Raw genomic sequence first — 26,173 nt, forward strand, 5'->3', positions numbered from 1 at the left:
GTTTCTATCAATGTAATCGATGCTTCAAATCATACATGAAAAGCCTCGGCGTTCGCCTTTAGCTAGTAGTCACGTGAGGTCTGCCAATGTTGGACTACAAATGTATCTTGGACCATAGAGGTGAACCAATTGCCTGCAAAACTCCTTCATACAATGGAGGGTAGTCGATTCCCCCATCCTTATAATTTCAGTACATTGGTCTGCGGCTGACCCGTACGCTAGCATTCGTAGAGCCCCAGTTATTTTTTTTCGGGGAAGTAGCCTGGCAAACCAGTAGTGTCTTCTCTTTGGTGCCAAGATTGGTCGTGGTTGCAGAGGTCCGTCATGAATGTTGAATCGGTCTCTACTCATCCTGTACCTCCGGCGAAAGTCTTGCGCGTTGAAGATTGGACGTTCGATGAAGTAATCTTCTATGAGATTGTGTCCCCTATATAGCCTATGACGTGGCTTATTCAGTTTTTTACCGCGACATGAACCGTTTGGCCGTGTTGGTTCATCGTCGTGTTGTGCTTCCGCCATGACCACCTGATTGATGAATGATTGCTCCATATAGTCATCCTCTTCATGTTGACGTTATCTCCGCCTGAAAAAATTGTGGAAGCTGAAAGGATTTATTGGTGCATGAACAAGGAAATGCTGCTAAGTGTTTAGATAGAATGATCATAAATCTGCTTTGATTCTTCACACTGGTGTGAATATAGAATGTGTGATATTAGACAATTTATAATCAATTGGTCAAAAATCTCACTGGAAACTTGGTCCAATTATTTTGCCGATAATGACATGTGGCAGTGACACGTGTCAATTCTCTAGTAGTCGAAAATCTATCAGAAATCTTGTATAATATCGAGTCGATAACGACACGTGACACATTAATATTGGTTGTAAGTATATCCGGTAAAAAAATTCTAATCATTTCACAACAAGACAAAATTGAGTTGTTTAAGTAAATTGTAAATAAGTGTGTGAAAAAATCAATTTATTTGAGTAATTTTGAAATCAATTTGCTCGAGTAAATTTTGAAATCAATTTATTTGAAGCAAAATTTACTTCCAGACCCATTACTTATTTAAGTAAACTCATTTTATGGGTGTATATACTCTTATTGACGGAACAGATGCCACTTGAGTTGAACAAAAGAAGTAAAAAGCTGTGACTCGTGTCTAAATCCAGACCATTTTTTTCGTTTCTTCTTAAAAAAAATAATAATCCAGACCTATCTGACGACGTCGTTTTTGGGAAAACCCACTGACACATACAGTTTAACGGCTTAACCCGCCAAACAGTCTGCGTGCGCCGTCTGTATCCCTAGTTGCACAAAGCGCAGTCTTCTTCTTCTTCTTCTTCTTCTTCTGCCGTAGGCCACTCTGATCTTCTCTCATTCACCAATCTTACACCCAGGTACTTGTAATCTATTGCTCTATCATATTCCCCAATTTGCATTCTTCTTCTTTTTCTTCGAGGTTTGTTCTTATTGTTCCCCGCTAAATTTGTTGAATGCTTCTCATATTTGTTTACTTGAGTCTTCCAAATTCAAATAAAGCTGTCATCTTTAGCAACATTTGATATACCCTTTTCTAAATTTTGGGTCTTTTAAGGTTTTACTTTCTGATTCATTGGGTGTTTGATGCGATTCGGATTACTATTGATTTGGTTTTTTGTGTGCAATTGCATTCTATACTTGGTTATTGGGATTTGCTGCATTCTTGAATTATCAATTTCATCTAGCTGTTTGAGAAGAGAGCTGTCTTGAATTGTTTCGTTTTGCAAGTTGTGACCAAGTATGTTGAAATAGTGAGATGCTGCTCGACTCTAGGCTCTCAAGTTTCTCATTCTAATTGTTTTGTTAATTATTATATGTTTAGGTTCTTGTAATGTTTAAAACTAGAATCGAAAAGACAATTAACAAAAACATGGGTAATATATCCCAAGTATGAAGCTTGGTGAGTAAAGACTAAATATTAGATGTGTAATTGGTACATTATCATTAGATAATAGTTAGTTGCAAAGAACTTGATTGCACAATCTAAAATGCCTCAAGTGGCGGGGTTGTTTTACGCAGCCACATACATCAGTTCTACAGTAAGGTTTACCGAATTCACCACTTTATGATCACAACATTTTCAAATAGCAAAAGTTTACCAAACAGTCTGCTGGTTTGATTATGCTCACAAATGATTTGTTTTACACACAGATTATAATACCAACCTACGCTTAAATGACTTCCCTTCAAATCTCTTCCAACACAATTTCTCAGCCGCTCTATCTCTGCCATCAGTTCAAGCCAAATTTGGACCGAAAGGTACGACTTATTAATGTCCGGAGACCAGTGACAGCTTGCCTTAGCCTTGACGTGGAAGCACCAGTTACTGCATCAAAATCAGGGTCTGTGAAGAGCAAGGAAATTATAGAGACAGAGGCGAAGGTTCTGGTGGGGACCTATGCAAGAACTCCAGTGGTGTTGGCCAGTGGTAAAGGTTGTAAATTGTTCGACACTGAGGGGAAAGAGTATTTGGATTTGAGTTCGGGGATTGCGGTGAATGCACTTGGACATGGTGATGAGGATTGGTTGAAGGCTGTGGTTGAACAGGCCAATACCCTCACTCATGTCAGCAACGTCTACTACTCCATCCCTCAGGTTCAAGTGTTATCTTTTATTCTTGCGGATTATTCTTTGTTTGATTGACAAGAAATTGTGGTTTATAAAATGGAAATATTCCCTTTGGAGAATTCAAAAGTTGATTTTCTTATGTATAACTACTGTAATGAAGGTAGCAGCCTTTGAAATAGTGAATTGTAGAGGCTGTGATGATAGCATTTTAAGTTCTGTGCTTGTTATGACTGGTTATGGCATTGCTTGCTGTAGGTAAAACTAGCAGAGCGTTTGGTGGGCTCTAGTTTTGCAGACCGTGTCTTTTTCACTAATTCTGGAACTGAAGCAAATGAAGCAGCTATTAAATTTGCACGAAAGTTTCAGAGACACAATCATCCCGATGCCAAAGAACCTGCTACAAACTTCATATCTTTCACTAACAGCTTCCACGGAAGGACCATGGGTGCTCTTGCTTTGACTAGCAAAGGGAATTACAGGTCTCCTTTTGAGCCTGTCATGCCTGGGGTCACATTTGCAGAGTATGGAAATATAGAAGCTACCAGAAAATTAATTCAGCCTGGAAAAACTGCTGCAGTTTTTGTCGAACCTATCCAGGGTGAAGGTGGAATATACAGTTCTACCAAGGAGTTTCTGCAATTTCTGCGTACTGCTTGTGATGAGGCCGGGGCTCTTCTGGTGTTTGATGAGGTAATCAGCTACTTTTGTCCTCATTTGTGTTGAGTTCATATTGCTAGATGGTGAGTTCATATATTAGTTATTTGTCTACACCTCAATGTCTGCACCAGAATCATTGTATGTTGATTTTAATTGAATTGGTAACTGCAATAGGGATCCTTTTTTTTAAGCCCTTTCATAATGGCGATGGTGGCCTCTGGATTTAACCCTGCATCACCTGGGACTGTTTTTCACTTTGTGAATATTCTTCTTTTTGCATACCTCTTTACCAAAGAACACAAACATGTTTTGTGTACAAACATATTGTAAATTGATCCTATATCTACCAGAGTATGATGTTAAATGTGTAAGAACTTCACTTGTTTCCTAATAGACAGCTTTTCATGTTTACACTCCACATTTTTTGTCCCTTGTAGGTTCAATGTGGATTAGGTCGAACTGGGTACCTTTGGGCGCATGAGGCATTTGGTGTATTCCCAGATATAATGACTCTAGCTAAGCCACTTGCTGGAGGCCTACCCATTGGAGCTGCATTGGTGACTGAAAGAGTTGCTTCTGCCATAGCTTTTGGTGACCATGGAAGTACTTTTGCGGGTGGACCTCTCATCTGCAATGCTGCCCTAGCTGTTCTCAACAAGATATCAAATTCCAATTTTCTGGAAAGTGTCTCCAAGAAAGGTCTCTACTTTAAACATATCTTAAATCAGAAGCTGGGAGGAAATCCTCATGTGAAAGATATACGGGGTTTTGGGCTTATTATTGGAGTTGAATTGGATGTCCCTGCCTCACCTCTTGTGGACGCATGTAAGAATGCTGGGCTTCTAGTATTAACTGCTGGAAAAGGCAATATTGTGAGGCTAGTGCCTCCATTGATCATAAGTGAGCAAGAGTTGGATCATGCAGCTAAGATTTTGTACCAAGCGTTGCCTGCACTTGACAAATAGAATTCAAATTAGAAGGTAGGAATCGGTTCTTTTGTAGATGTTGCTCCATAGCTCTTGTATTAGTTTTTTTTTCTCAGTATCGTTTTTTGTTTGAATAAATCTTTCTCAGTATCTAGACTCCTGAATGTTATTTTTCCACATTTTAATATATGGATAAGCTATAACTACAATTGTTATTGGAGAGTGATATTGACTTGTACTTGGCTGTGGCTGGTTGCTAAGAAAGTAAACGAAAAACATAAAAACATTTCAAGGAACAATGTTACAAAATTCACTCTGAATACGATGAGACACCAGAAAGAGTAATAAAAAAAATTCTATATTGAAATCTTTGTATCAGCTGTCGTGTAAACATCCAATTTCCATGCTTTTCAAACAAGCATCACATACAATATACAACACATAATTACATAAAAGCAGCAATGAAGGCAAGACGCTCGTAAGTGATAATCAATAGGTGCAAGTATTATCTCAATTGTAGACCGAGCCTCCCCTAAGTTCGCTGCTGCAGCATGTATAATTCGAACATGGCAGAGCGCAATATACAACTGCACTGACTCGACGAGCCCAACTGAACTGAACCGAATGCAAAATCCTGAATGTTTGGACAATACAGTTGTCAAGTTTGCTAACATGTCACAGCTGGATTCTCATAGCCAAAAAAAATCTCAGAGTATGAAACCAAACTTGAACTCACTATGATCATGACCGTCTAGTTTAAGTACTGTATAATTTTCTCATCATTTTACCGGCCGAACACCAACCGTTTTAACACGGAACCGATACTGTGGTTGAGAGTCTTCCTCATCGTCATCATCATCATCTTCACTAGAGTCATCTTCCACACTGTCCCACCGCCCATAGTCCAGAGAGGAGTGTCCCTTTGGTTTTGGGATTGCTTGCCATCCCTTTTCTTTTTCAGGTGATACTTTCTCTGGTGTAGCATCTTTAGCCAGGGAAGTAGTCTTCACAGAGTTTTCTTTTGGATCCCTTCCTTGATCAGCAGAGTCCTTATGTGTTGGTGTCTTAAATGGGATAACATAGGGAATAGTAGTCCTATTAACCTCAGCAAGCCGATCCCTTCCTTCCCTCAAAGGTACTACATCTTCTTTTCCTATGTATTGCTCTCCTCTCTCCCGATGTCTTTTTGGCTCGACTTCACCCTCGTCTTCTTCCTCTTCTTCTAGCTCAGCTTCGGACTCGGGTATTGGAGCCAGTGACTTTCCTCAAGCAGAAAAAATAACTTCTTACTCACAGCCAGGAAATTGACAAGTGCAAATTATGATTTCAGCACCTGCTGCACTGCTACTGGTGATGATGATGTTCATAATTGTAAATTTATTGCAATGATGATGTCCACAATTGCAAACATGAGGGACACAAAGATGATGATGATGATGAAAATTCTATGTCAAATACAAATGAACAGAAACCTGAAGTTGTTGGAAAAGTTGGGCCAAATGCAAACTATTCCATGAAAAATTAGAGGTCACCGAAATTATGCATTTTTTCTTAGATGGATCCTAATCTTCATTTATTGGAGCGTAAGTAACGTGGAAATCTTCTGCTGATTAATGAAAATTTGGCAGAATGAAAAAGAGATCATACCACTTGCGTCCTTAAACGAGCTTCAAGGTTTTGATACACTTCAGATGATGGATTTAACTCTATGAGCCTATTAACATCAAAGAGTGCTGACCGGTACTCCTTCAGTGTCACCAGTGTCTGAGCCCGCAACATCAATGCTCCAGTGTGATTGTAATCAAGCTCAAGCACTGAGGTACATTCCTCTGCAGCCTAAGATGATCAGAGCGAAGCCATGTAAGAAACCAATCAACAGAAAAGACCAGACACCAGGCAGGACAAGACGCTATCTTTTGTAGGGCACTGGTTTCATTTTCCTCAAAACTTGAAATTGAGCAACTACCATCACTTTTTTCTACCCAAAATCACAAAATGTAATCATTAGCAGACAAAAAGATGCAAACTTTAGCAACTAGTCGATATGGGGATTGTGAAAAGAGAAAGAAAGGAGGGACCTTTTGGAAATGGTGGAGTTTGAGGAAGCAAGCGGCTCTGTTGCTGTGGAGAGCAATCTTCTGGGGGTTGGTCTTGGCCATGGATAGGGCCTCCGTGTAGAAACCCAGAGCCTCCTCGTACTTGCCTTCACGGTACATCTGGTGGGCCCTCTCGATCTTGTTCGCCGGCGCCGATGCCATCCGACCAATCTCCGCCGGAGTTTGAGGGCCGACTGGTTTGGGATTTTCTCCAAGCTGTGACAGCTCTCTCAGTTTTTAAATGATTTTGTAAATTATTGAAAACGATTTCGTCGTTTTATTTTGGGGTTTCTTTTTGGTTTTGTGGGTGGCCGCACGTGACTGCCGACGTGTTCGTCGTCAACCAAATACGAACAACCCCGCCAATAGTTGTACCGAGTACGATGTCAGTATGGATTGCTCGATTTTGAATTTGAAACAAGTCTGACAACAAATCTTAATGTAAAGTTTTGAACCACAAAAATGTTCTCCTTGCAAGCTCTCTTCTGATTTAGAATATTATTATTGCACTTTATATCAAACTATGAATGAATGGATTTAAGACGATAATGGGATGAAACTAGACATTTAATTTTGGTTTAGGACGTTATTAATGAGACTTTGTATCGTCACATTATCTGTATGAGTTTGTGATATTTTGGGATTCACATATGTTAGTTTGGTATGAAAATAAATTAGTTGTGCAAACATATGAATAGCTTAAGTAACAAATATGGTTGTCGTGCAACAAAAAACTTCGATGAGATTTCTATGAAACAAGAATAATAACAAAACAAAATTATATTTAAAATCGTTTGAAACAACCCCTAACTAAATAAATTAAAGATAAATATTGTCCTAGGGGAAATAAGTGTTACCCATTCAATAATGAATAATCCTTCCGAACAAAAATGTAATCAAGGTCTTCTTATGATATTTAAAGCTGGAAGTAAACTCGAGTCAATTTGACTCCCGTTTGGCTCTTTTTTAGCTCGTTCGGTTCGAGATCGTAAAGTTAAATGAGCCTAGTTTGATCTCAATATTAAGCCAAACCTTAAAAATGAGCCGAGTTTGAACAATAAGTATTTAACTCGTTTGACTTATTTAGCTCGAGAGCAAGCTCGGGTTCGGGAAAAATTCGGCTCATTTACTAATGAAAGTTGACTTTATTTGTTGTTTATAGTATGTATAGAGTATAATTTTTATATGAGAAAATAATATTAAAAATATAATATTAGTTCGAAGGAGTTAAAAAATTTCTTTTTAGAATAGTTAGTTAATGAATTTAAGTTTAATAATAAGTTTAATTTGTTATTTTTACTTTATTACAAATAAAAGAGATTTTATGTGATGTTATGACATCAGATTTTAAATTTTATTTTGAATTTATTAATTTTTAAATTTTAATTTCATATGATTCAAACCGGCTCAATTCGAGTTTGAGCTCGTCTGATAAAATGAGCTGATCCGAACTCAATTTGAGCTTTTTCAAACCGACTCAAATTTGAACATAAAGTACAAAAATCAAATTTTAATCTGACTCGAATTCAAACAGATGAAAACAAACCAAATATAAATAATTAGTATTTAATTCGGCTCGGCTCAAGAAATCATCACAAATTAAAAAATAATAAAAATCATGAGTGTGTTTTTGAGTTTTGTAGAATTTGAACTTTTAAAATGACCTATCCACCCAAAATACGACACGTGTCGTACAACACAGGGAAAAGGAATAGAAATAGTACAATTTTCCTCGACTCTTAAAACTCGGGCCTCGACCCAAACCGCGATTCTTCTCTCTTTCTTCAGAGTCTCCACAGCATAAACCCTAAAAATCCAAATCGGGAAGACTGGCTACTTATCTACCCCTACCTGCCGTCCTGTTCGTCAATTCCAGGTGAAATCTATTGTCTTTTTCTTACTTTGGTTTTGCCCATTTAGTTTCCCGTTCAATTTTACGCATCTAATTTAATTTTACGAGCCCTTTTTAACCTCGCATTATGCCCAATTTTACCCTATTTATCATCGCAAATGCGATTTAGGGAGAAGGGTTTTGATTTTTGGGGGTTTCTGTAGTTTTGGGTACTGAAAGATTGGAGCTTTAGGATAATGCCCTGTTTATTTTGATTTAATTTCATGAAAATAGGTTTAAGAACAGATGGTGTGGGGCTGGGGTTGTTAAGGATTAAATTTTTGTTGTAATTTATTATGTTTTAGTGTAAATTCTCTGTGATTTTGTTATTGATTGAGTGTTTAACAAAGTTGTATGGATCTTGAAAGTGCATACGAAAGCTGGGTTGTCATTTGATTTGAGAAGGCTAAGATTAAGGGGCAAGCATTTGATGCAATAGGATCAGATAAACAATTGGGTACTGTTTTCCCGGGGTAAGAAGTATGATTCATTGATGAATGAATTAGTGGTCATCTGTAGAATGAGCTTATTGTGATCGAGACACTTTTTTGGGACTGGAAGAACCAAGTGCTTGAAGCTTATGAAACGTTTATTTATTTTGATTTCTTATAATATTGACCTTGCCAAGAATATCTTCCTAGGATTATGGTTTTTTTTTTTATGAGAATTCTCTTGGTCATGGTTTAATATGTAATTCTGGATGGGTGAAAAATCTTGTAGGTGCAAGCCAGTAAGAAACTTAGAAGCTTTATCTCATGGACATGATGTGAAAAAAAGAGGCAAATTGTGTTTGGCTAGTGATTGGATGCTTGGTTTCTGTGTTATGTTATAATTTTTGGCTAGTGCACAATGCTTCTTAATTTTATATACTTTTTTAATGGCCAACTTGTCCTCAGCAGCCTACTAATCTATGAACATGATATTACAGGAGGATTCCAATTTGCAACATTCAACACGATAAATTTTGTACATCAGAGTTGTTGTAAATTTGTGAGCAGAAATAGATATGGCTGGGTTTTTGCCTGCTGAGTCCTCTCATAGTGGAATCACTGGAATGTATGATGGCGGATCATCTAACGCTCAGGAGAGGCTTGAGGAAGGATCCTGTTGGTACTTTTACAGAAAGGAAATTGAAGAGAATTCTCCATCTAGGCTAGATGGCATTGACTTAAAGAAGGAGACATATCTACGCAAGTCATACTGTACCTTTCTACAAGATTTGGGCATGAGACTTAAAGTGTGAGTTTCTGAGACCTACCTCCAAATATATATCAGTTGCCATAAGTTTTGTACCGATTCTTTGTTGTTGAGGCTGTCATTTTCCATTGTATTATGTATTTCCTTCACTTTTATGGATCTGCCTATCTATTTGGTATATTGTTGTTGTATCCATGAAACCAAAACCATTAGAGACATGCCTCATTGCTTCTACCTTTTCCTGATGGATGTATATAGTTGGAATCAGTTCAGAAGGATTAAATTTTTACTCATTCCAAAATAGTGAGTTTGAATTATTTGGTATTGGAATACTAGGGTTCATTAGTGCTGTATTTATTTATAATGTATTTTTCAATAACTATTGTAAACTGATGATTGACATTGCTGTATTTAATTTCAATGTATATTTCAGTAACTACTGAAAAATGTTGATTGACAATGTGTTTGGTAATGTATAAAAGTAAAGGTCTACAAGTGTGTCAAACTTAACAAAATGTTTAATGGAGCTACTTTGTCCTGAATCCTTTTGTTTTGTTGTTTGCTTCCGATACAGCTTGTTTAGTAGTGATTCTCTAATACAAGTTCTACTTTTTTTGTGGAAAATATATAAGTCACCTAGCATGCTTTTCACTGCAGCTGAATTACTAAGACAGATTTAGGTTTGATTTGAGTCTTGTGGGCAGGGTTGGAAGGCTTATGAAAAATATTGCAACTGACATTGTATATGTTTCTCTCCATAGTAGTTTGCATATACGTTTTTTTCCTTAGTATGGCTTATTGATTCAGTATGATCAAGGTCTTGAATATTTGTTATGCAGACCCCAGGTAACGATTGCAACAGCCATAATATTCTGTCACCGATTTTTTCTTCGACAATCACATGCAAGAAATGACAGAAGGGTGAGCACTGAAAATATGAATGCCTTCCTACCCTTATGGTTGCCTTTTTCTATATCCTCAATCTCTGAGTTAGTTTAGACCATCTTCCTGGGGTAATAGCTGACATGTGGTGTTGGCTGTTGTGGACTCTTACCTATTCATATATCCTATTTTCAATCTGGAATTATAAATAAAAAAAAGTAAAAATGACAAATTATATACTGGGGTGTGTGTGGGCGCACATGTATGAGGAGGGGGGATTTATTAGTTAATTTTTAGAGATATAGATGATCCATCTTTATTGACTGAACTCTTAAAAAATGTTACTGCAGACTATTGCAACGGTTTGTATGTTTCTTGCTGGCAAGGTTGAAGAAACTCCACGGCCACTGAAAGATGTTATCCTCGTTTCTTATGAAATCATACATAAGAAGGATCATGCAGCAGTTCAGAAGATCAAGCAAAAGGTTGTTATCACAACAATGCTTTTATACAATACATTACTGTACCTCATCCAGTCACTGTATTCATATTTGTGATGGGTCCTATTCATTTAGAGTTCATTCATTTTAATGATTTTGGTAATTACAAATTCATGATATCTTTTGTTCTCAGTTACACCTCACGATCTCAACTCCTATTTCATGGCCTAGAATATTTCTCCTCTGTCTCCAATTTGTTTTGTTGTGTTATAATACAATTTGAAATACTGCAGGAGGTATATGAACAGCAGAAAGAACTAATTCTAAGTGGAGAAAGGGTTGTTCTTGCAACTCTTGGTTTTGATCTTAATTTACTGCATCCTTATAAACCCCTAGTCGAGGCGATAAAGAAATTTAAAGTGGCACAGAATGCCCTTGCTCAAGTTGCATGGAATTTCGTCAATGATGGGTATGCTTGATTGCATGTATATTCTGCTTGTCTTTGGCCTTTCTTTGTTTACTTGAACTTGGAATGTGGCATGCAGACTACGGACATCTCTTTGCTTGCAATTTAAACCCCACCACATCGCAGCTGGTGCCATTTTTCTTGCTGCCAAGTTTCTCAAAGTCAAGCTCCCGTCAGATGGCGAGAAGGTCTGGTGGCAGGAGTTTGATGTCACCCCACGCCAATTGGAGGGTGGGTGTCCTCATTTTAATTCAGTAGGTGATGCTACAGAGCAATCAACAGTGTCCGTTTCCCACCCTTATTCTCAATCAATCCAGATTTTCCCCTTATTTTTATACCCTTTCAATTCCTTTTCTTATTCATTATAAGTATAGCAGGTCTATGGAATATATTAGTTCAAATCTAGAATGACTAGTGGATATATCAAAGTAGTTTCGGCAAATAGTATTGCTGGGAAGAAAAAATAGTAGTTGTATCATCTGTAATGTTGTTTTATATGATTCTGAATATTTATGGCTCTGCCAGCTTTAATCTTACACAATTGTTTTCTGCAGAAGTTAGCAATCAAATGTTGGAACTGTATGAACAAAATAGAGCCCCAGCTTCCAATGAAGTCGAAGGAAGTACCGTTAGCGGTGCTACTCATCGGGCTCTGCCAAAAAGTACAGCTTGCAATGAAGAACATGCTACACGACCTGGAACCTTGAAGTCTTCGTCATCTAGACCAGCTTCTGACCAGTCAGATGTTGACAATGGCGATGGACTTCCCAGAACCACCCGCAGCCGAAGTAATGACTACAGAAGTACAGAAACAAAAATTTCTTCTGAGCAAAATGTGGATGCTGAATGCAAAGTACCAATGCCATCCCACCAGGAGAAGGGAGGACCATCTCAAAGTGTATCAAAATTTGGGTCAGAGGGATGTGGTGAAGGTGAAAATAATGGGAAATGTGCAACAAGAGAAGCAGGGGAACTGCAGGACAAATTGGATCGAAGTATGGAGAATAGAACAGGTCCTCTTGGTCAGTCACCTCAGGATGTCATAAAAAAGATTGACAGAAACAAGTTAAAGGCAGCACTGGAGAAACGCAGGAAGTCCCAGGGTGATATGACTCGAAAGAAAGATTTGTTGGATGAAGATGATCTCATTGAGAGGGAACTGGAAGATGGTATTGAACTTGGCACTGGGAGTCAAAGCCGGTCCAATCCCTCAAATGTACCAGAACATGAGAACTTACATGAAGGAAAACATCAAGAGAGTGTTGGGTATGGTGGAACTGATACAAATAACGTGGAAGAAGGTGAGGTATCTGCACATGATGATGGTGGCCACGGATACCAATCACCCAAACGCAAGGCAGATAGCCCTACCCGTGATGCTGTAGAGAAGAGGCACCGTCGTGATTATGAGCCTGGCACCTCCCACCATATTGGGTTTGATTATGCAGAAGATCATGGTAGGAGGGTTGGACACACAGAAAGGGATCAGAAATGGCAAGCACAGGAGAATCATGTTTGAGTTGGCTGGATCCTTCATTGCACAATTGTACACTGATATCTTTGCTGACTATCCTCGGTATGCTCATCTGATCCTTTATTATTCCTGGTATCGGAATAATATACTATTGATGTTTCCAAAGGGACATAAAGGCTCATCATGATGATGTATCGTGATTGAAGAAACTTCCAATACTTGATGAAGCATCAATTATTAAAAATGATTGCAATTTTTGTGGGGGCATCATGTATTTATGTTCCATTGTCCATGGTTACGGACTGGGTTGACAATAATATGATGATGAATATACGAGGGATAGGTAATCCATTGCAATCACAATTTTGCTTCACCTCACTCCCATTTTCTATTGTCCTAATACACATGGTATTAGCTAGTCAAGCACTCGGTGCTGTCACTGCTGTGGTATTTAATTGTTGAGATTTTCTTTCTCAAATTCATATATGAATCCCGCTGGCTCGCGCCAAACTCCACTAGCGCTTATGATCGTTGGAGTGACGCTTAGTGCTCCTTTTGGGTTTGGATGCTAATGATCTGGGCTGCCTGGTTTGAGTGTGATGTATCTTGTCTAGTTGATTTCTTGTTCTACTGATCCAACGAAACTTATTGACCAAAAAAAAGATCCAACGATCCGCAACGTCCTAAAAGAAGGAAGTAAAAACTTGAAAATCAACAATGATTTTGTTGCACCACTAATAGGTCATATGCGGGGGCGGATCCACTTGTGGGCGAGCCTAGGTAGCTGTTTAGGCTGGGTTTTTGCTGCTGGGCGTCGAGGATGAAGTTTTCCTGAAGAAATGCCATACAAAAATGACAGTTTTCCGGCAAAGGTTGGAGGAAGAAATGACATGCAGGGGAAAAAAATGGTTGTTGAAATGGATGGTCATCTGTTAGAAAAAAAAAATGAGATGTGCACGTGATCGGTTAAAACTTATCACCATGTTTATGTTTTAAAATCAACCATTGATTATGATCTCAGCTCTTCTTTTTATCCTTAGGCCACATGTTAACTCATCTCTTCTATTTACTCTCAACTTGAGGACCTCAACATCTTTTCTAGTAAGAGGTAGGAACTTCAAGAATAAAAAAAGCACATAGTTCATCTGACTCTCCTTCTTTGCTGCATCAACGCAGAACCAACCGCCACCACTTTACAGCCTCTCGTTCGGCAAAACCCACAAATGGAATGTCTATTTTACTCTTCCACTCTCTCTACCATGTCAAATCGACACCGTCATATATACTTTCTATCTCTTTATTTTGTTTAGTTAACATGGTGCTTTTGAGTTTTGACTTTTAACATATGCTTGGAGGTGGCGGTGAATCGGTGGTGGTGGAGATATCATAGAATGGTTGGGTTTGTGGTATGACATTGAGTAATTGGGAATCAAGGAACAACTCGACAACACATATGTCGGCGGTGGCGGATGAGCTCGACAACCAGTCCGAAACCAGAAACTAGACTACCACATGTTGTCTCTGATGTCCGGCCACTGAAGCTCAACGGAATGGTCTCTTTCTCGTCCACTCTATCTCGATCTTGGCGTCTTCCTCGAAATCGACAATTCCTCTGGCTCTTTCATACAAATTATTAAGAATTGGATTATAACTTCAAGTGATGAATAATTTTTCTTGCCTTGACCGGAAAATTTTTTTGGATCCGCCACTAGTCATATCTCAAAGCTTGACCATTAACTTGTCACAAGCTTCAGTAATAATCTTTAACGGAGTTCTCAGAAGACATTGGTTAATGACGAAGTAAAGATTCATATGATGTGCGCGTACATGGCTTGAGGCCTCGAGCTAGGTGATTTGTTATGCGAGTTATGAGCAATAATGTGAGTTACAAACAAACCAAACCATCGCAAAGCGGTTTTTTGCCTAGCTAGCTATGTTCCCCTACCTAGCTTCGAGTTCCAAAGTTGTTAAAGTGACCAACACTATGCTCGAAGAGCAATTCTCACGTGCTGACATAAACTATGTTCAATACAAAGTATAATGGGACTGCGACTCTTTATTCATATATAGAAAATCCGTTATTAGGTGCGGTTTTTCTCTCATACATATAGTAAGTCTAGAAATGAGTTGTACAACATCTCACTCTGTCCATCACGGAGCGTGAATAATGAGTCATCAAGATACGATTAGTGTTGTCATTAATGATCAACTCTACGATCTTACCGTCTAATTTTATTGATAAATTCGTAGTTCCATTTTCTAACTCTACAATTCGAAACATGAATCCGCATCTCTAACTTTCCTACTTCTAACTTAATCCTCTAATTTACTAATAATACAGGAGAGAGAGAGAGAGAGAGAGAGGCCGACAATTTCACTTTACGATTTTGGTAAGAACAATATCAGAAAAAAAAAACAACAGTAATAATACAAACACTAGTTGCTGGACCTCGTCCTTAAAACACCGATCTTTCTTCTTCCTTCTTTTTCCTCCAGCTCTGTGTATCAAAACCCTAAAGCTCCTTTTCGATTTGGGCAAACTACGCCACCGCACTACTCTCGTCGTCTTCGTCAATTCAACACCCAAGTAACAATCACTTCCCTTCACTTCATTTCCTAATATTTCCTTACTTTCCATTTTCAGTTTTGTGTTCAAAGCATCGAGCTCTTTCTGAGCTGGGTTTATCAAATTTTGACCCATCTTTCCCAAATTGGAAATTCAAATTGGGTCTTGCGGTTTCGATACATAACCGATTGGTTCCTCTAATTTTCACCGAGAAAAGAACAAAGTTTTGAGCTTTAGTGAGTAGCTGATTTTTTGTTTTTGTTTTTTTTTTTCAGTTTGAATTTTTTGCTTTATGCTTTTGCATTTTTGATTTGGGTTAGCTGAGTTTGATACTTGGAGCACTTTGCATATACTTCTGAGTTATGATTGTTGAGTTTGTGCTAAAGATAGTGTAGTAACCCTTAAGATTGAGTTTGATAGGCTTTTTGGATCTTGTAGTAGTTATATTCAGCAGCTGTGTGATGTTTGATGCCGCCGGCTTGTGCCCAATTTGAAGTGTTGGTTTTTGGCAGTATGAGAAAGTGGGAACTTGGAGGTAATTGAGCAAAGTTGAGAAACATGAAATTTAATTTAGTTTAGATGTTGGACGGTGTTGTGTTTTGAACTCATTGGTGCCTAAACAAAACATGCAACGATGTAAAGGGATGTTCCAGCACCCATCAGAGTAACCGAGTATGAGAGTACTAAGATTATATCTTTGAGTTCAGTGCTTGTAGTCGGAGAAGTGTGGGTAGAGATTGTGATAAAATAGAGTTTAGGGTGGAAAGGGAGAAAGTGTTGGTGATATGGGACATAGCCTGTTGCAATAATGTGGAAGTTTGGGAGCTCCTTCATTTCTCAAATTGAGGATATTCTGCTGGTCCCATCTAGAAAAGATAAGAGAACCAGAAGATTGGGGTGAATTCTTTACCCCAATCCATTTTCATTCTGTAATTTGGAAGGTCAAAGTCTCTTCTAAAGTTTGAACCTTTGATCAGCTGTAGATGTGGCTATTTAGATTATGTTCTTTTGTTTTAAGTTCTTGAGTGAGAAACAAGGGGATGGTTCTGGGGAGATGTGTTACACTATCGGTGGTCTGGATCATCTAGAGGAAGAGGACGCAATAAAATATTAAGAATGTTAATATTATGTTTCTTTGCTGGATGAGTCACCTTTGGGGCATCTTTGTTGGCTTCAATTCATCAGTTTAGGTATAGGGACAGACGTTTGTGAATTCTATGTTTTTGTGTTTAGTGATTCTTTCTTCTTTGTTTTTGGTGGTTCGGCTGCTGTATCTTGGGGCTTTTCACTGTGCCCGTCTTATGAACTTATTTGTATATTCCTTTTTATGTAATAAAGGTCACTTACTGGATGCTGAATGTGCTGTTATGTGATCAGTTGTCATTCATTAAACACAAGTTATATATATAGTTTTTTTGTTCTGTCTTCATACCATTTATCCCCTTTTTACGACCCATTGTTTCTGACCAGGCGTGGGAATCCTTGGCAGGAAATTGCTAGAATTGGGTATATATTCTTCACATTTCTGTGCCGATGAACTGTTTATGTCCGATTTGTTTTATTTGGTGAAGAGATCTACATATGGCTTCCTTTTTGTCTGGCGATTCTTCTAATTTTGCTGTTAGCGAAAGTAGTTGCTATAGACAGACTGAGGATAAAGAGGAAGGAGGCTCTTGGTACTTTTCCAGGAAGGAAATTGAAGAAAATTCCCCATCTAAAGTAGATGGTATAGATTTAAAGAAAGAGGCATATCTACGAAAGTCATACTGTACATTTCTACAAGATTTGGGGATGAGACTTAAAGTGTGAGTTCTAAGCCTTATAACTTGGGTTCTGTTTTACCTTTTAGCTTAAAAAGTGAAGATTGTTTGTTGGTTAAAGGTTATGTATTTTGTGAATTTTTTTTTTAGAATAGGTTATATTGAGATACATGTACCATATATATATAAACGTATGTCTAAAAATGAAATGGATTTTATGTGGACTGAAGATATATAAAGTTCTCCTAGCTGTTGTACATCATAAAACTAACTGATTGCCAAATATGGATGTTTAAATATTGAATATCCGTGCTATTGAATGAGTCTATTATGTTGTGTTTTGACTCTCAATTTTTTATGTGGTGGCTCACATTGTACCAACCAATTGGATCAATGATTCATTGTGTTGATGATCCTGAACATTTTGTGATACTATTGCAGACCCCAGGTAACAATTGCAACAGCCATAATTTTCTGTCATCGTTTCTACGTCTGCCAATCACATGCAAGAAATGATAGAAGGGTGAGGATTTCTGACCTAGAATGGCTTCAATCCATTATGTGTTCTTCTTGTGTTAGATATGTATCTGAGTTAGCTTTAGACTTGCTAGCTGAGGTGATAGGTTCTACATTATATTGGCTGGTTCTATGGCATCTATTTATTCTCTCTACCTTGTCAACGACGGTTGTATTATAATATTGTACTGTTCACGTTTTTCTTACGCAGTCTGATATTCATTTAGAGCCCTAATGTGTTTAATGAACAGATAGATAATAGGAAAACTGAGATAGACTGATGATTATATCTGGGCATGAAGCCACATTAGGAGTGGGATTACCATAATTAGATTTGACAGGAGCTCTCTTACTAATTGGTATATAGATATAAATCATATAATTTAAGTGATCCTGAGTGAATTTCTTATTGACTATATTCAACTTAAAATGTATGTAGACCATTGCAACAGTGTGTATGTTTCTCGCCGGTAAGGTTGAAGAAACTCCCCGGCCTCTGAAAGATGTTATCCTTGTCTCCTATGATATTATTCATAAGAAGGATCCTGCAGCAGCTCAAAGAATCAAGCAAAAGGTAGTTTATCTTACCTAATATTACTGTGTTCATCTAATTGGTTTCCTTATATTCTTCGTGGTGATTATGATCTTTGCACTTTTATTTTTCTTCTTTATGGTTCACCCCAATTTCCCAACTGCTTCATGTATGCTCTCTTCTTATACAACTTTTTAATGTCTAAACTCTTTTAATTTTTAGTTATCTTCTTTAGGTTGAGCACATCTCTCTCTCTCTCTCTCATGAAATTTACTGTTAAAATATCCTTAGATATCTGCCACTCTCATACGTTTTTTTTTTAAATCATAGTTTGTGTGATTGTGTCAAATATCTAGTATTTATGTTGGTATCTGTTTAGTCTTTTCACATATATGCAATAATGGTGCAGGAGGTATATGAACAGCAGAAGGAAATGATTTTAACTGGCGAGAGGGTTGTACTCGGAACTCTTGCTTTTGATTTTAATGTGCACCATCCTTATAAACCCTTGGTGGAGGCAATAAAGAAATTCAAAGTCGCTCAAAATGCCCTCGCTCAAGTTGCATGGAATTTTGTTAATGATGGGTAAGAGTTCTCTCGCTTCATGTCTGTTGCTTGCTCTTGGCCTTTCTTCATTTCTTCTTGAACTTGGAATGTGGCATGCAGACTTCGGACTTCTCTTTGCTTGCAATTTAAGCCCCATCATATTGCAGCTGGTGCCATTTTTCTTGCTGCCAAGTTCCTCAAAGTAAAGCTCCCATCAGATGGCGAGAAGGTCTGGTGGCAAGAGTTTGATGTCACCCCACGCCAATTGGAGGGTGGGTCTCCTTGATTTATTACAACATGTGATAATACAGAGCAATAGATAATGTCCTTTCCCATCCTCATTCTCATCTGATGAATTTTTTCATCATTCTACACTCCACTTTCGATCCTAAAAATATGTTTCTGTAGTGAGATCATATGATTCCTAGGAATAACTAAAATGTTCTAACTACCAACCATGAGTAAGAGTTATAATGTCGCTTGCTCCATCAGTCACTCTCCTTCCATCTGTTCTCCCACCATTCGGTCCTGTGATCATGTCTTTAAAGTGTTACTTCAGCTTCCTTTAAAAAAATATTTGGTATTGGTTGCACTTGACTATTTATTTATAAATTATTTATTATGTATGTTTTTGCAGAAGTTAGCAATCAAATGTTGGAACTATATGAACAAAATAGATTTCCATCTTCTGACGATGTTGAAAGCACTGTAGCAAGTTCTGCGAAGACTAAATCCAGGCTGGAGCAACAAGACCTGGGTCATGGATCATCTGTTAACTTGAATGAAGCATCAAGTAACAGTCATTTGCAGGGTGGAGGTACGAGATCTGGAACTACAAGGCCGACATCTAGGCCTGCATCAGAGCAGTCATATGTTGAGAATGATGGCCCTGCTAGAACCACTCAGAGTCAAAGTAATGACAACAGAAGTGCTGGATTGACAGGTGCTTTGGATCAAAATATGCAAGTAGAAGACCCTCAACACTCAAGAATTGGTGAAGCTCAAAATTTTTCAAGGTCTGTGTCTGAGGGACGTAGTGAAGAAGGTCAAGAAAGAGAGATTAATGACAGGAAGGGCGAAATAAGGGAAGGTGGGGACAAACAGTTTGGCCGAAATTTGGATAATACACATAGTGCTCTTGGTCGATCACCTCAGGAAGCTATTAAGAAACTGGACAAGGAAAAAGTAAGGGCAGCACTGGAGAAACGAAGGAAAGCCACTGCCGATGTGACCAGGAAAACAGATGTGCTGGATGAGGATGATCTGATTGAGAGGGAACTGGAAGATGGTATTGAACTGGCTGGTGGGAGTGAGAAAAACAAACGGGACAGAAAGCAAAGCTGGTTCAAGCCCTTACATAGACAAGAACATGAGAGCCTTCATCAGGGAAGACATCGAGAGGGTGTTGGAGATGGTGGACCACGTTTTAGTACTTTTGAAGAAGGTGAGCTATCAGCTTTTGAAGCTGGACATGGAATTCCTTCCCCCAAATCAAGCAGTCGCAAGAGAAAGGAAGGAAGCCCCCTAGAAATTGTTGGAGAAAAGAAACAGAGACATGATTACCGCCATAATCACTTAGACCATACTACTGAAAATAATAACCGGGTTGGCCGAGTTGGTCACAGTGAAAGGGATAACAAAAGAGCTTTACAGGAGAATCATGTCTGAGGTGGTGTGCTACATAACTTCAAAAAAAAAAAAGAGGTGGTGTGCTACATTCCAGAGAGGACTAGACCCATGTATCATGATCTCTTTGCTGATGATTTTGGGTTACATTGCCCCTTCTTTCCCAGCTTCTGGAAATGTTCCTATCTATCAGTACCTCTCATTTTAGACTTCCAATTTCCCCCAGTACTGTGCTGCAGAGAGATCCCTAAATCCTAAGAGGCTTTATCTTCCTATATCGTCTATACATGTTTCAAATGTAACGCTGTACGATAGTTTTAAAATGATAATTTGAATCTTTAGTAGTTACTAGTTAAAATTGAGAAGAAACTCTTGATATTTCTAATCAATGAGCTGGGATCGGTCATTGTCATCCCTTTTTTGTTTTGTCTTTTCAATTTATCTCGCTTTCAGCAGCTGGTATAAACCATGGCAGAGTTTTGTTGCAGATGAAGTAATGAAATTGTGACCTACAGTTCTCCCTGTCTTCCCTTAATTTAGAGATGAGCTGGAGCAACCCCCTCCATGTTGCAATTTGTCTGTTTCATTTAGTATGTTCCAAAAGAAAAATGAAGATAATTATGTCTTCAATTAAAATGAACCAAGTTGTAAATCGGTTTTATTATTTCATCCTCTGGGGTCACCAGTCAAAATGGACATCGATACAATATTGATTCAATTCATTACAGAGAGCAAGTCACAGAAAACAAAATTCTGGTAAAAGTTCTGGGGTCAAAATTATACAATCACACTCTTCATCTCCTTCAAGAGAATTTCGCGTCTTTCACCTATGTTCTCTATCTTTCTTCCCCGCGCTACTCTTCTTATGAATTGGCTCATCTCTCTTGTCTCGTCTGTCTACATCAACAGATTTCTTCCTATCACGCTCCCCACGTCTCTTTTTGTAGAATTCATCATCATCTCTGTCTCTTCGTCTCTCCTTGTGATTCTCTCCATCACTATCTGCACTCCTCTTCCTGTAATCTCCACCACGTCTTCTCTCTGGATAGGTGTCATCATCTGTAAATCTCTTGCCACTCCCCCGTTGGTCCACTTTATCATCTGTGTCTCTTTGTCTCACCGATTTTTCAGTTTCCCTTCCCCCTTCATGATACTCCCGATGACTTCTTCCACCATATCGACTTGATCTACTGTCTCGACTTGATTCCTCTTTGTATCCTCTACCTCTGACACTGTGCCGGTCCCTATCACTAGAGTGCTTATTTTCTTGATTTCGTCTTTGGTCCTCAGAACTCTGCCTATTCTTTTGGTTCTTAGCTTGGTCTTTTGGATCACTGCCTTGATGTTTTTTTCTTTGTCTTGGACTTTCTGGAGTGTCTCCATCAAACACCATCTTGTAACTGCAACAATCATAATAACATCAGACACACTCTCTCCAATTGTTACCCCTATGGCAACAGCCAAAACTGAATGTCATGTAATTTTATTTCATTTTAGATCTAGGGCACACACAATGACTGAATGACATACCTAGAGTTGTTGCCTCCACCACGCTGTGCGTTATCATTCTTTAATATGTACTTATTAGGTTGCTGTTTATTGGCAGAATCACCAGTGCACTCCTTGGCAATGTGATCAAGTGAACCACATTTGAAGCAACCTTTCCCTACAACAAAGAATAGCAACGGTCATTTAAGATCTGTTGCATATGTATCTCAAGGCAGAAGAAAGCAAAAAATGGACAGAAAGGAACCAATCATACATCTTCAAACTCTATACCTTTGCCAGCTTCTTTGCGCCTGTATTGGGACCACAACCTTGCAACGCTCTGACTAAAATCAACATGAATTCTTCGGTCATCAATCAAAGCATTATCCATCTGTACCTCAATAATGTTGAAGAAAATATGAGATTAAGAATGGGCTTCAATATCAAAGAAATTTGTTCCTGGTTTACAGAATATTTATTCGGTCATCAATCAAAGCATTATCCATCTGTACCTCAATAATGTTGAAGAAAATATGAGATTAAGAATGGGCTTCAATATCAAAGAAATTTGTTCCTGGTTTACAGAATATTTATTCGGTCATCAATCAAAGCATTATCCATCTATACCTCAATAATGTTGAAGAAAATATGAGATTAAGAATGGGCTTCAATATCAAAGAAATTTGTTCCTGGTTTACAGAATATTTATTCGGTCATCAATCAAAGCATTATACATTTCCATGACAAAAATGTTAAAATAAAACAAGAAATTAAAACTGGGCTTTGGTACAGAATATCCACAGCAAGGACCCATGTTTTGCTGCAACCTATTTGTTTAAACATGAAAACAACTGAGCATCACTACAAATCCAACTTTATAATAATCTCCATAACAGTTGCTTCATGCTACGATATTAGTTCAGGTCACAAGTACCACAATTATCTTGCATGCACACATGGAATGACAGTTAGATTCAAGAAATAGGGAAAATGAATCTTTCATACCTTGAAATAAGCTTGCTCACATGCCTCCTTTGTTTCAAACTCTGGCAAAAAAAATGTCACGGTCATTAGCTTACACAATCTAGGACATAATTGAACGGCTACAACAAAGCAAAGACAACAAAACTACATTCTCAGGAACAGAATACAAGAGTGTATTCGGTACACGAAACAGAAAGTAAACACAGTAATATCTTGCATAAAGTTCACTCACCTATGAACGCATAGCATAAACTGTCTCCAGTCTTATAATCACGTATTATATCAGCCCTGCAATCATTTACATATCATAACATAAGCTGTTTCCAGTTCCTAATACCTATCCCAAAAGTTTAGTAATAAACATTACAACTTACGCTTGCACAGTTCCAAAGCGTGAGAAAATTGTGAACAAGTCCTCATCCTGAATCAATTGAATTACCGCTAAAATTAGGCAAAAGACCACATTGTCAGAATCAGAAAGAAAATCAAGACAAGGAGAGTTACATACTTCTGTGACTGGATTCAGCTTACAAACAAAAAGCACATTGTCTGGCGGCTTTATCTCAACATCAGGAATATCCCCTATCTGTTACACAAACATGGCAAAGAGTGGGAAAGGAAGATTAAGCAACATCAAATTAAACAAATTAGATAACATGTTAAATAACTTAATTTAGTAAACAGGTTATGTTAAAGGTGCTTACAGTCTCAAGTACAACTGCACTGGAATGCGCATCTTTGGCACGAAGACGCTCCTCAAGCTCTCCAGGAGCCAATTGTTCATCCATAGGCACCCAGTCGTCTTCAAGACGCACATTATCATCAACCTATTCATAAATTATAATAGTGATAAATAAATTTTAAGCAGCTTAGAATAAACACGAAGGATCAGCCCACATCCCAACCACTTAGGCTTTTGGAAATATGGTTAAACAAACAATATTATCCAAAATTCTAGATTTTAACCTAAAGTTGAAACTCTACAATAACAACCGGCTCCACAAGTTGGACCAGTAGTAACAAGGAGAGATTCACATGTAAACTGTAGAATATAAACCAAATATTGGCTCACAACCTACGAGCTAAAGCTTTTGCCAACAAACTTGATAAGAACTTGCCAAAATAAGCTTTTGCTATTTTTATACTTTAAGGAAACCTGCTATGTTAAGTGCTATCTTAGTTTGGCATTTCAGAACATATATAATTTTCAAGAATATAAAAACTAAGTACCTCATCCTTTGGTTTTCCTTCTGGGGAAGCTCCAGGAATTAACTCAGATAGTTGTGGAGGATCATCAAAAGGATCATCCAATATGTAGGTATGCTTAATTCTGTTCACATAAACAAAGAGTTAAAATGAAGTTAATCTAGCCCGAGATGAACATATACTATTATAATATATACAGGAAAAACAGGGACGGACCTAATATTTTTATAGGGTCTGTTGCTCCCATCCACATAAGCCTCATTGATCCTTGTCAATGTCTCCAACCCCTCTGCTATCTCCCCAAAAACCTGCAATCCAGACATCATTTTAGTAATGCAAAGCATCAGATGCAGCAAACAAAACGAAAAATATTTGTTAACACTTATATTTGAAGACTGCCAGACTAAAACACTCAGGAATTAACTGAATGATTGAATGGAACTAGGATAGCATATAGTAGAATAGGTAAGAGACTAAGAGAACTATCTACTTGCATTACACATCAAACACAAGTGTAAGCACTACTACAAGGATGAAACCTATTAGTTTACTGGATAGAAGATATACTTGGAGTCTTGGACAATGAAATCAGTAAATAGATAGAAAAAAAAATGGAGACTTACTGTATGCTTCCCATCAAGATAGTCTAGATCATCACGCAATGTAAGATAGAACTGAAAAGAAGAACAATAAAATTGTAAGCACCTATATTTAATTAAAAGGTGAAAAGAGGACTATCAAGGGCTTAAAAACAAGCCTACAAGCTTATGTCAGAATAGCAGTACTGTAACCTAATACCTGAGATGCATTCAGATTCTCTCCAGCACTAGCCATGGCAATTGTGCCTGTTTTAGCATGCTTTAAATCGAGATGAATCTCATCACCGAAAAAGCGAGCCTGATCACCATACAAAAACCTGAAGGTAAACATGGCAGTAAGTGAATAACAGTGTTATATACAAACCAGTCACCTTCCATAGTTAAATAGACCGACTGATAGTCATAAACCCAATTTATACAAACTGATGCAGTATAAGCTATTTCTGTGAGGGAAGAAAGAAACCAAGTGCAAAAAATGTAGGGAGAACCATATTAAACATCTTCATTAAAAAAGAAGAAAAGAAAGCAGTTTCAGTGTTCCTTACTTGTATATTGAATCGCCACCAGAACCCGTTCCAGTTGGGTCACCAGTCTGTGCGGTAAAGTCCTTCTGGACAGTGTGAAAGAGACACCCATTGTAATACTTTATCCTGAATTTATTATAAACATCAAATAATGAAAGAAAATTTTAGTATACTAGATCACAGTTAAATACAGCAATGATATACCAAACCAGTTGAGCAATGAAAAACATAATTTACTGTATGACTTAAGATACTAAGTCACTAACAACAACAACAAAACGAATCTTGAATAAGCTCTATTTTCCAATAGGCCACGACCACTAATGTGCATACAAAACCATAAACCTTTAAACAACCAATAGAAGCCAAGCATCTCAAGAGTCAAGACTAATATCATGATCACCACGAACCTATTCTTAAGTAATCAAATTACTCTACTCCAATACTGAACTAGACAGTCTCAGAGCTGACATTATCATTTCATTGATTTTCCAGTTTATCAGCTAAAAAGTAAAACTAACAACAAAAGTAAGATGGAAATTCTCAATCAACCAAATTAACAGCACAACGTAAACAAAAGTAAGAGGGAGCGCTTTAAAGGTAAGTGCAGTAGTAGTAGTAGTAGTAGTAGTAGCAGTAGCCGTAGACTTACTTGCAGAGCTTGAGGAAATTCTTAGCAGTAAGAGGGCACCTGTCAGTGTACAAATCCACAACTATATCTCCCAAACTCGTCACTATAAGCACTGACATCTTGTCTCTCTATCTCTCTCTCCCTCTCTGCATTAATCGCAAAAATTACTTCACTACATGTAAACTACACAATGCATAGCAGAAAGAAAGAACCCAACTGAGACCGATTTCAATCTCTTAAACCAATTTTGAAACACTATAAAAATTCAATCTTTTCTTTCATTTTATAAAGCTTCAGCATTACATATCAGAAACCCACATAAAGCACCAACCTTTTTATCACAGTGAAACCCTGAAAACCCAAGAACACAGCTTTACCTAATTCTAAGACCCGCCCAAAAATTATAGAATCATCCAAAACCGAAACCCTAACAATTGGTCAGCTCAAAAACTTACCTCTGGGTTTTCCTTGTTGAATCTGATTGAAGAAGAGCTCTGGTTTCTGTGAAGCAGAGAGAGAACTATAAATACGTCGGGTCGGGTCGGGTCGGGTATG

The 26,173-nt window shown here is 37.9% G+C and overlaps 5 protein-coding genes across 9 annotated transcripts; 3 read left to right on the plus strand and 2 right to left on the minus strand.

Moving 5' to 3' along the window:
- Positions 1–1,292: 1,292 nt before the first annotated feature.
- On the plus strand, positions 1,293–4,401 carry LOC126787672 (acetylornithine aminotransferase, mitochondrial-like). Its single transcript, XM_050513561.1, has 4 exons — positions 1,293–1,401; positions 2,195–2,638; positions 2,867–3,301; positions 3,706–4,401. Exons 2-4 carry the CDS (start codon positions 2,219–2,221, stop codon positions 4,231–4,233), a joined length of 1,383 nt encoding a protein of 460 aa, XP_050369518.1. The 5' UTR covers positions 1,293–1,401; positions 2,195–2,218; the 3' UTR covers positions 4,234–4,401.
- A 125-nt stretch (positions 4,402–4,526) lies between these two features.
- LOC126787966 (uncharacterized) lies at positions 4,527–6,534 on the minus strand. The gene is made up of 3 exons (XM_050513887.1): positions 6,273–6,534; positions 5,842–6,030; positions 4,527–5,453 (listed from the first exon to the last, which is right to left on the minus strand). The coding sequence occupies exons 1-3, from the start codon at positions 6,450–6,452 to the stop codon at positions 4,974–4,976; spliced, it is 849 nt and encodes a 282-aa protein (XP_050369844.1). The 5' UTR covers positions 6,453–6,534; the 3' UTR covers positions 4,527–4,973.
- Positions 6,535–8,043: 1,509 nt separating this feature from the next.
- On the plus strand, positions 8,044–13,003 carry LOC126789267 (cyclin-T1-3-like). 2 transcript variants are annotated; one of them, XM_050515389.1, is made up of 7 exons: positions 8,044–8,166; positions 9,110–9,420; positions 10,218–10,299; positions 10,611–10,745; positions 10,994–11,169; positions 11,246–11,424; positions 11,721–13,003. In XM_050515389.1, the coding sequence occupies exons 2-7, from the start codon at positions 9,188–9,190 to the stop codon at positions 12,683–12,685; spliced, it is 1,770 nt and encodes a 589-aa protein (XP_050371346.1). In that variant the 5' UTR covers positions 8,044–8,166; positions 9,110–9,187; the 3' UTR covers positions 12,686–13,003. The 2 variants fall into 2 exon arrangements, with proteins under 2 accessions (XP_050371346.1, XP_050371347.1); XM_050515390.1 differs by having other exon boundaries at positions 11,246–11,397.
- A 2,078-nt stretch (positions 13,004–15,081) lies between these two features.
- LOC126789266 (cyclin-T1-3-like) lies at positions 15,082–20,673 on the plus strand. 2 transcript variants are annotated; one of them, XM_050515386.1, is made up of 7 exons: positions 15,648–15,741; positions 16,696–17,011; positions 17,408–17,489; positions 17,922–18,056; positions 18,424–18,599; positions 18,681–18,832; positions 19,198–20,673. In XM_050515386.1, exons 2-7 carry the CDS (start codon positions 16,788–16,790, stop codon positions 20,226–20,228), a joined length of 1,800 nt encoding a protein of 599 aa, XP_050371343.1. In that variant the 5' UTR covers positions 15,648–15,741; positions 16,696–16,787; the 3' UTR covers positions 20,229–20,673. The 2 variants fall into 2 exon arrangements, with proteins under 2 accessions (XP_050371344.1, XP_050371343.1); XM_050515387.1 differs by lacking the exons at positions 15,648–15,741; positions 16,696–17,011 and adding an exon at positions 15,082–15,227.
- A 158-nt stretch (positions 20,674–20,831) lies between these two features.
- On the minus strand, positions 20,832–26,100 carry LOC126786384 (peptidyl-prolyl cis-trans isomerase CYP59-like). 3 transcript variants are annotated; one of them, XM_050512198.1, is made up of 15 exons: positions 26,074–26,100; positions 25,640–25,764; positions 25,009–25,113; positions 24,663–24,780; positions 24,488–24,538; positions 24,081–24,172; positions 23,889–23,988; positions 23,363–23,485; positions 23,190–23,244; positions 23,033–23,096; positions 22,891–22,946; positions 22,680–22,720; positions 21,966–22,065; positions 21,717–21,852; positions 20,832–21,586 (listed from the first exon to the last, which is right to left on the minus strand). In XM_050512198.1, exons 2-15 carry the CDS (start codon positions 25,735–25,737, stop codon positions 21,010–21,012), a joined length of 1,716 nt encoding a protein of 571 aa, XP_050368155.1. In that variant the 5' UTR covers positions 25,738–25,764; positions 26,074–26,100; the 3' UTR covers positions 20,832–21,009. The 3 variants fall into 3 exon arrangements, with proteins under 3 accessions (XP_050368155.1, XP_050368154.1, XP_050368152.1); XM_050512197.1 differs by having other exon boundaries at positions 23,033–23,099; XM_050512195.1 differs by having other exon boundaries at positions 23,033–23,079; positions 23,167–23,244.
- Positions 26,101–26,173: the final 73 nt, after the last annotated feature.

The sequence above is a fragment of the Argentina anserina genome, chromosome 3 (assembly GCF_933775445.1).
Source record: "Argentina anserina chromosome 3, drPotAnse1.1, whole genome shotgun sequence".
Lineage (NCBI taxonomy): Eukaryota > Viridiplantae > Streptophyta > Magnoliopsida > Rosales > Rosaceae > Argentina > Argentina anserina.

Coding starts and splice junctions, on each gene's coding strand:
- LOC126786384 (XM_050512195.1), bottom strand. CDS start 25,737: ATGTCAGTGCTTATAGTGACGAGTTTGGGAGATATAGTTGTGGATTTG. Junction 23,486..23,888: donor AAGGAAAACCAAAGGATGAG/GTACTTAGTTTT, acceptor ATTTATGAATAG/GTTGATGATAATGTGCGTCT. Junction 22,066..22,679: donor GTGAGCAAGCTTATTTCAAG/GTATGAAAGATT, acceptor ATTGAGGTACAG/ATGGATAATGCTTTGATTGA.
- LOC126787672 (XM_050513561.1), top strand. CDS start 2,219: ATGACTTCCCTTCAAATCTCTTCCAACACAATTTCTCAGCCGCTCTAT. Junction 2,639..2,866: donor TCTACTACTCCATCCCTCAG/GTTCAAGTGTTA, acceptor TGCTTGCTGTAG/GTAAAACTAGCAGAGCGTTT. Junction 3,302..3,705: donor CTCTTCTGGTGTTTGATGAG/GTAATCAGCTAC, acceptor TGTCCCTTGTAG/GTTCAATGTGGATTAGGTCG.
- LOC126789267 (XM_050515389.1), top strand. CDS start 9,188: ATGGCTGGGTTTTTGCCTGCTGAGTCCTCTCATAGTGGAATCACTGGA. Junction 10,300..10,610: donor ATGCAAGAAATGACAGAAGG/GTGAGCACTGAA, acceptor ATGTTACTGCAG/ACTATTGCAACGGTTTGTAT. Junction 11,425..11,720: donor TCCTCATTTTAATTCAGTAG/GTGATGCTACAG, acceptor TGTTTTCTGCAG/AAGTTAGCAATCAAATGTTG.
- LOC126789266 (XM_050515386.1), top strand. CDS start 16,788: ATGGCTTCCTTTTTGTCTGGCGATTCTTCTAATTTTGCTGTTAGCGAA. Junction 17,012..17,407: donor TTGGGGATGAGACTTAAAGT/GTGAGTTCTAAG, acceptor ATACTATTGCAG/ACCCCAGGTAACAATTGCAA. Junction 18,057..18,423: donor CTCAAAGAATCAAGCAAAAG/GTAGTTTATCTT, acceptor ATAATGGTGCAG/GAGGTATATGAACAGCAGAA.
- LOC126787966 (XM_050513887.1), bottom strand. CDS start 6,452: ATGGCATCGGCGCCGGCGAACAAGATCGAGAGGGCCCACCAGATGTAC. Junction 6,031..6,272: donor AACTCCACCATTTCCAAAAG/GTCCCTCCTTTC, acceptor TGATCATCTTAG/GCTGCAGAGGAATGTACCTC. Junction 5,454..5,841: donor CTCGTTTAAGGACGCAAGTG/GTATGATCTCTT, acceptor GCTTGAGGAAAG/TCACTGGCTCCAATACCCGA.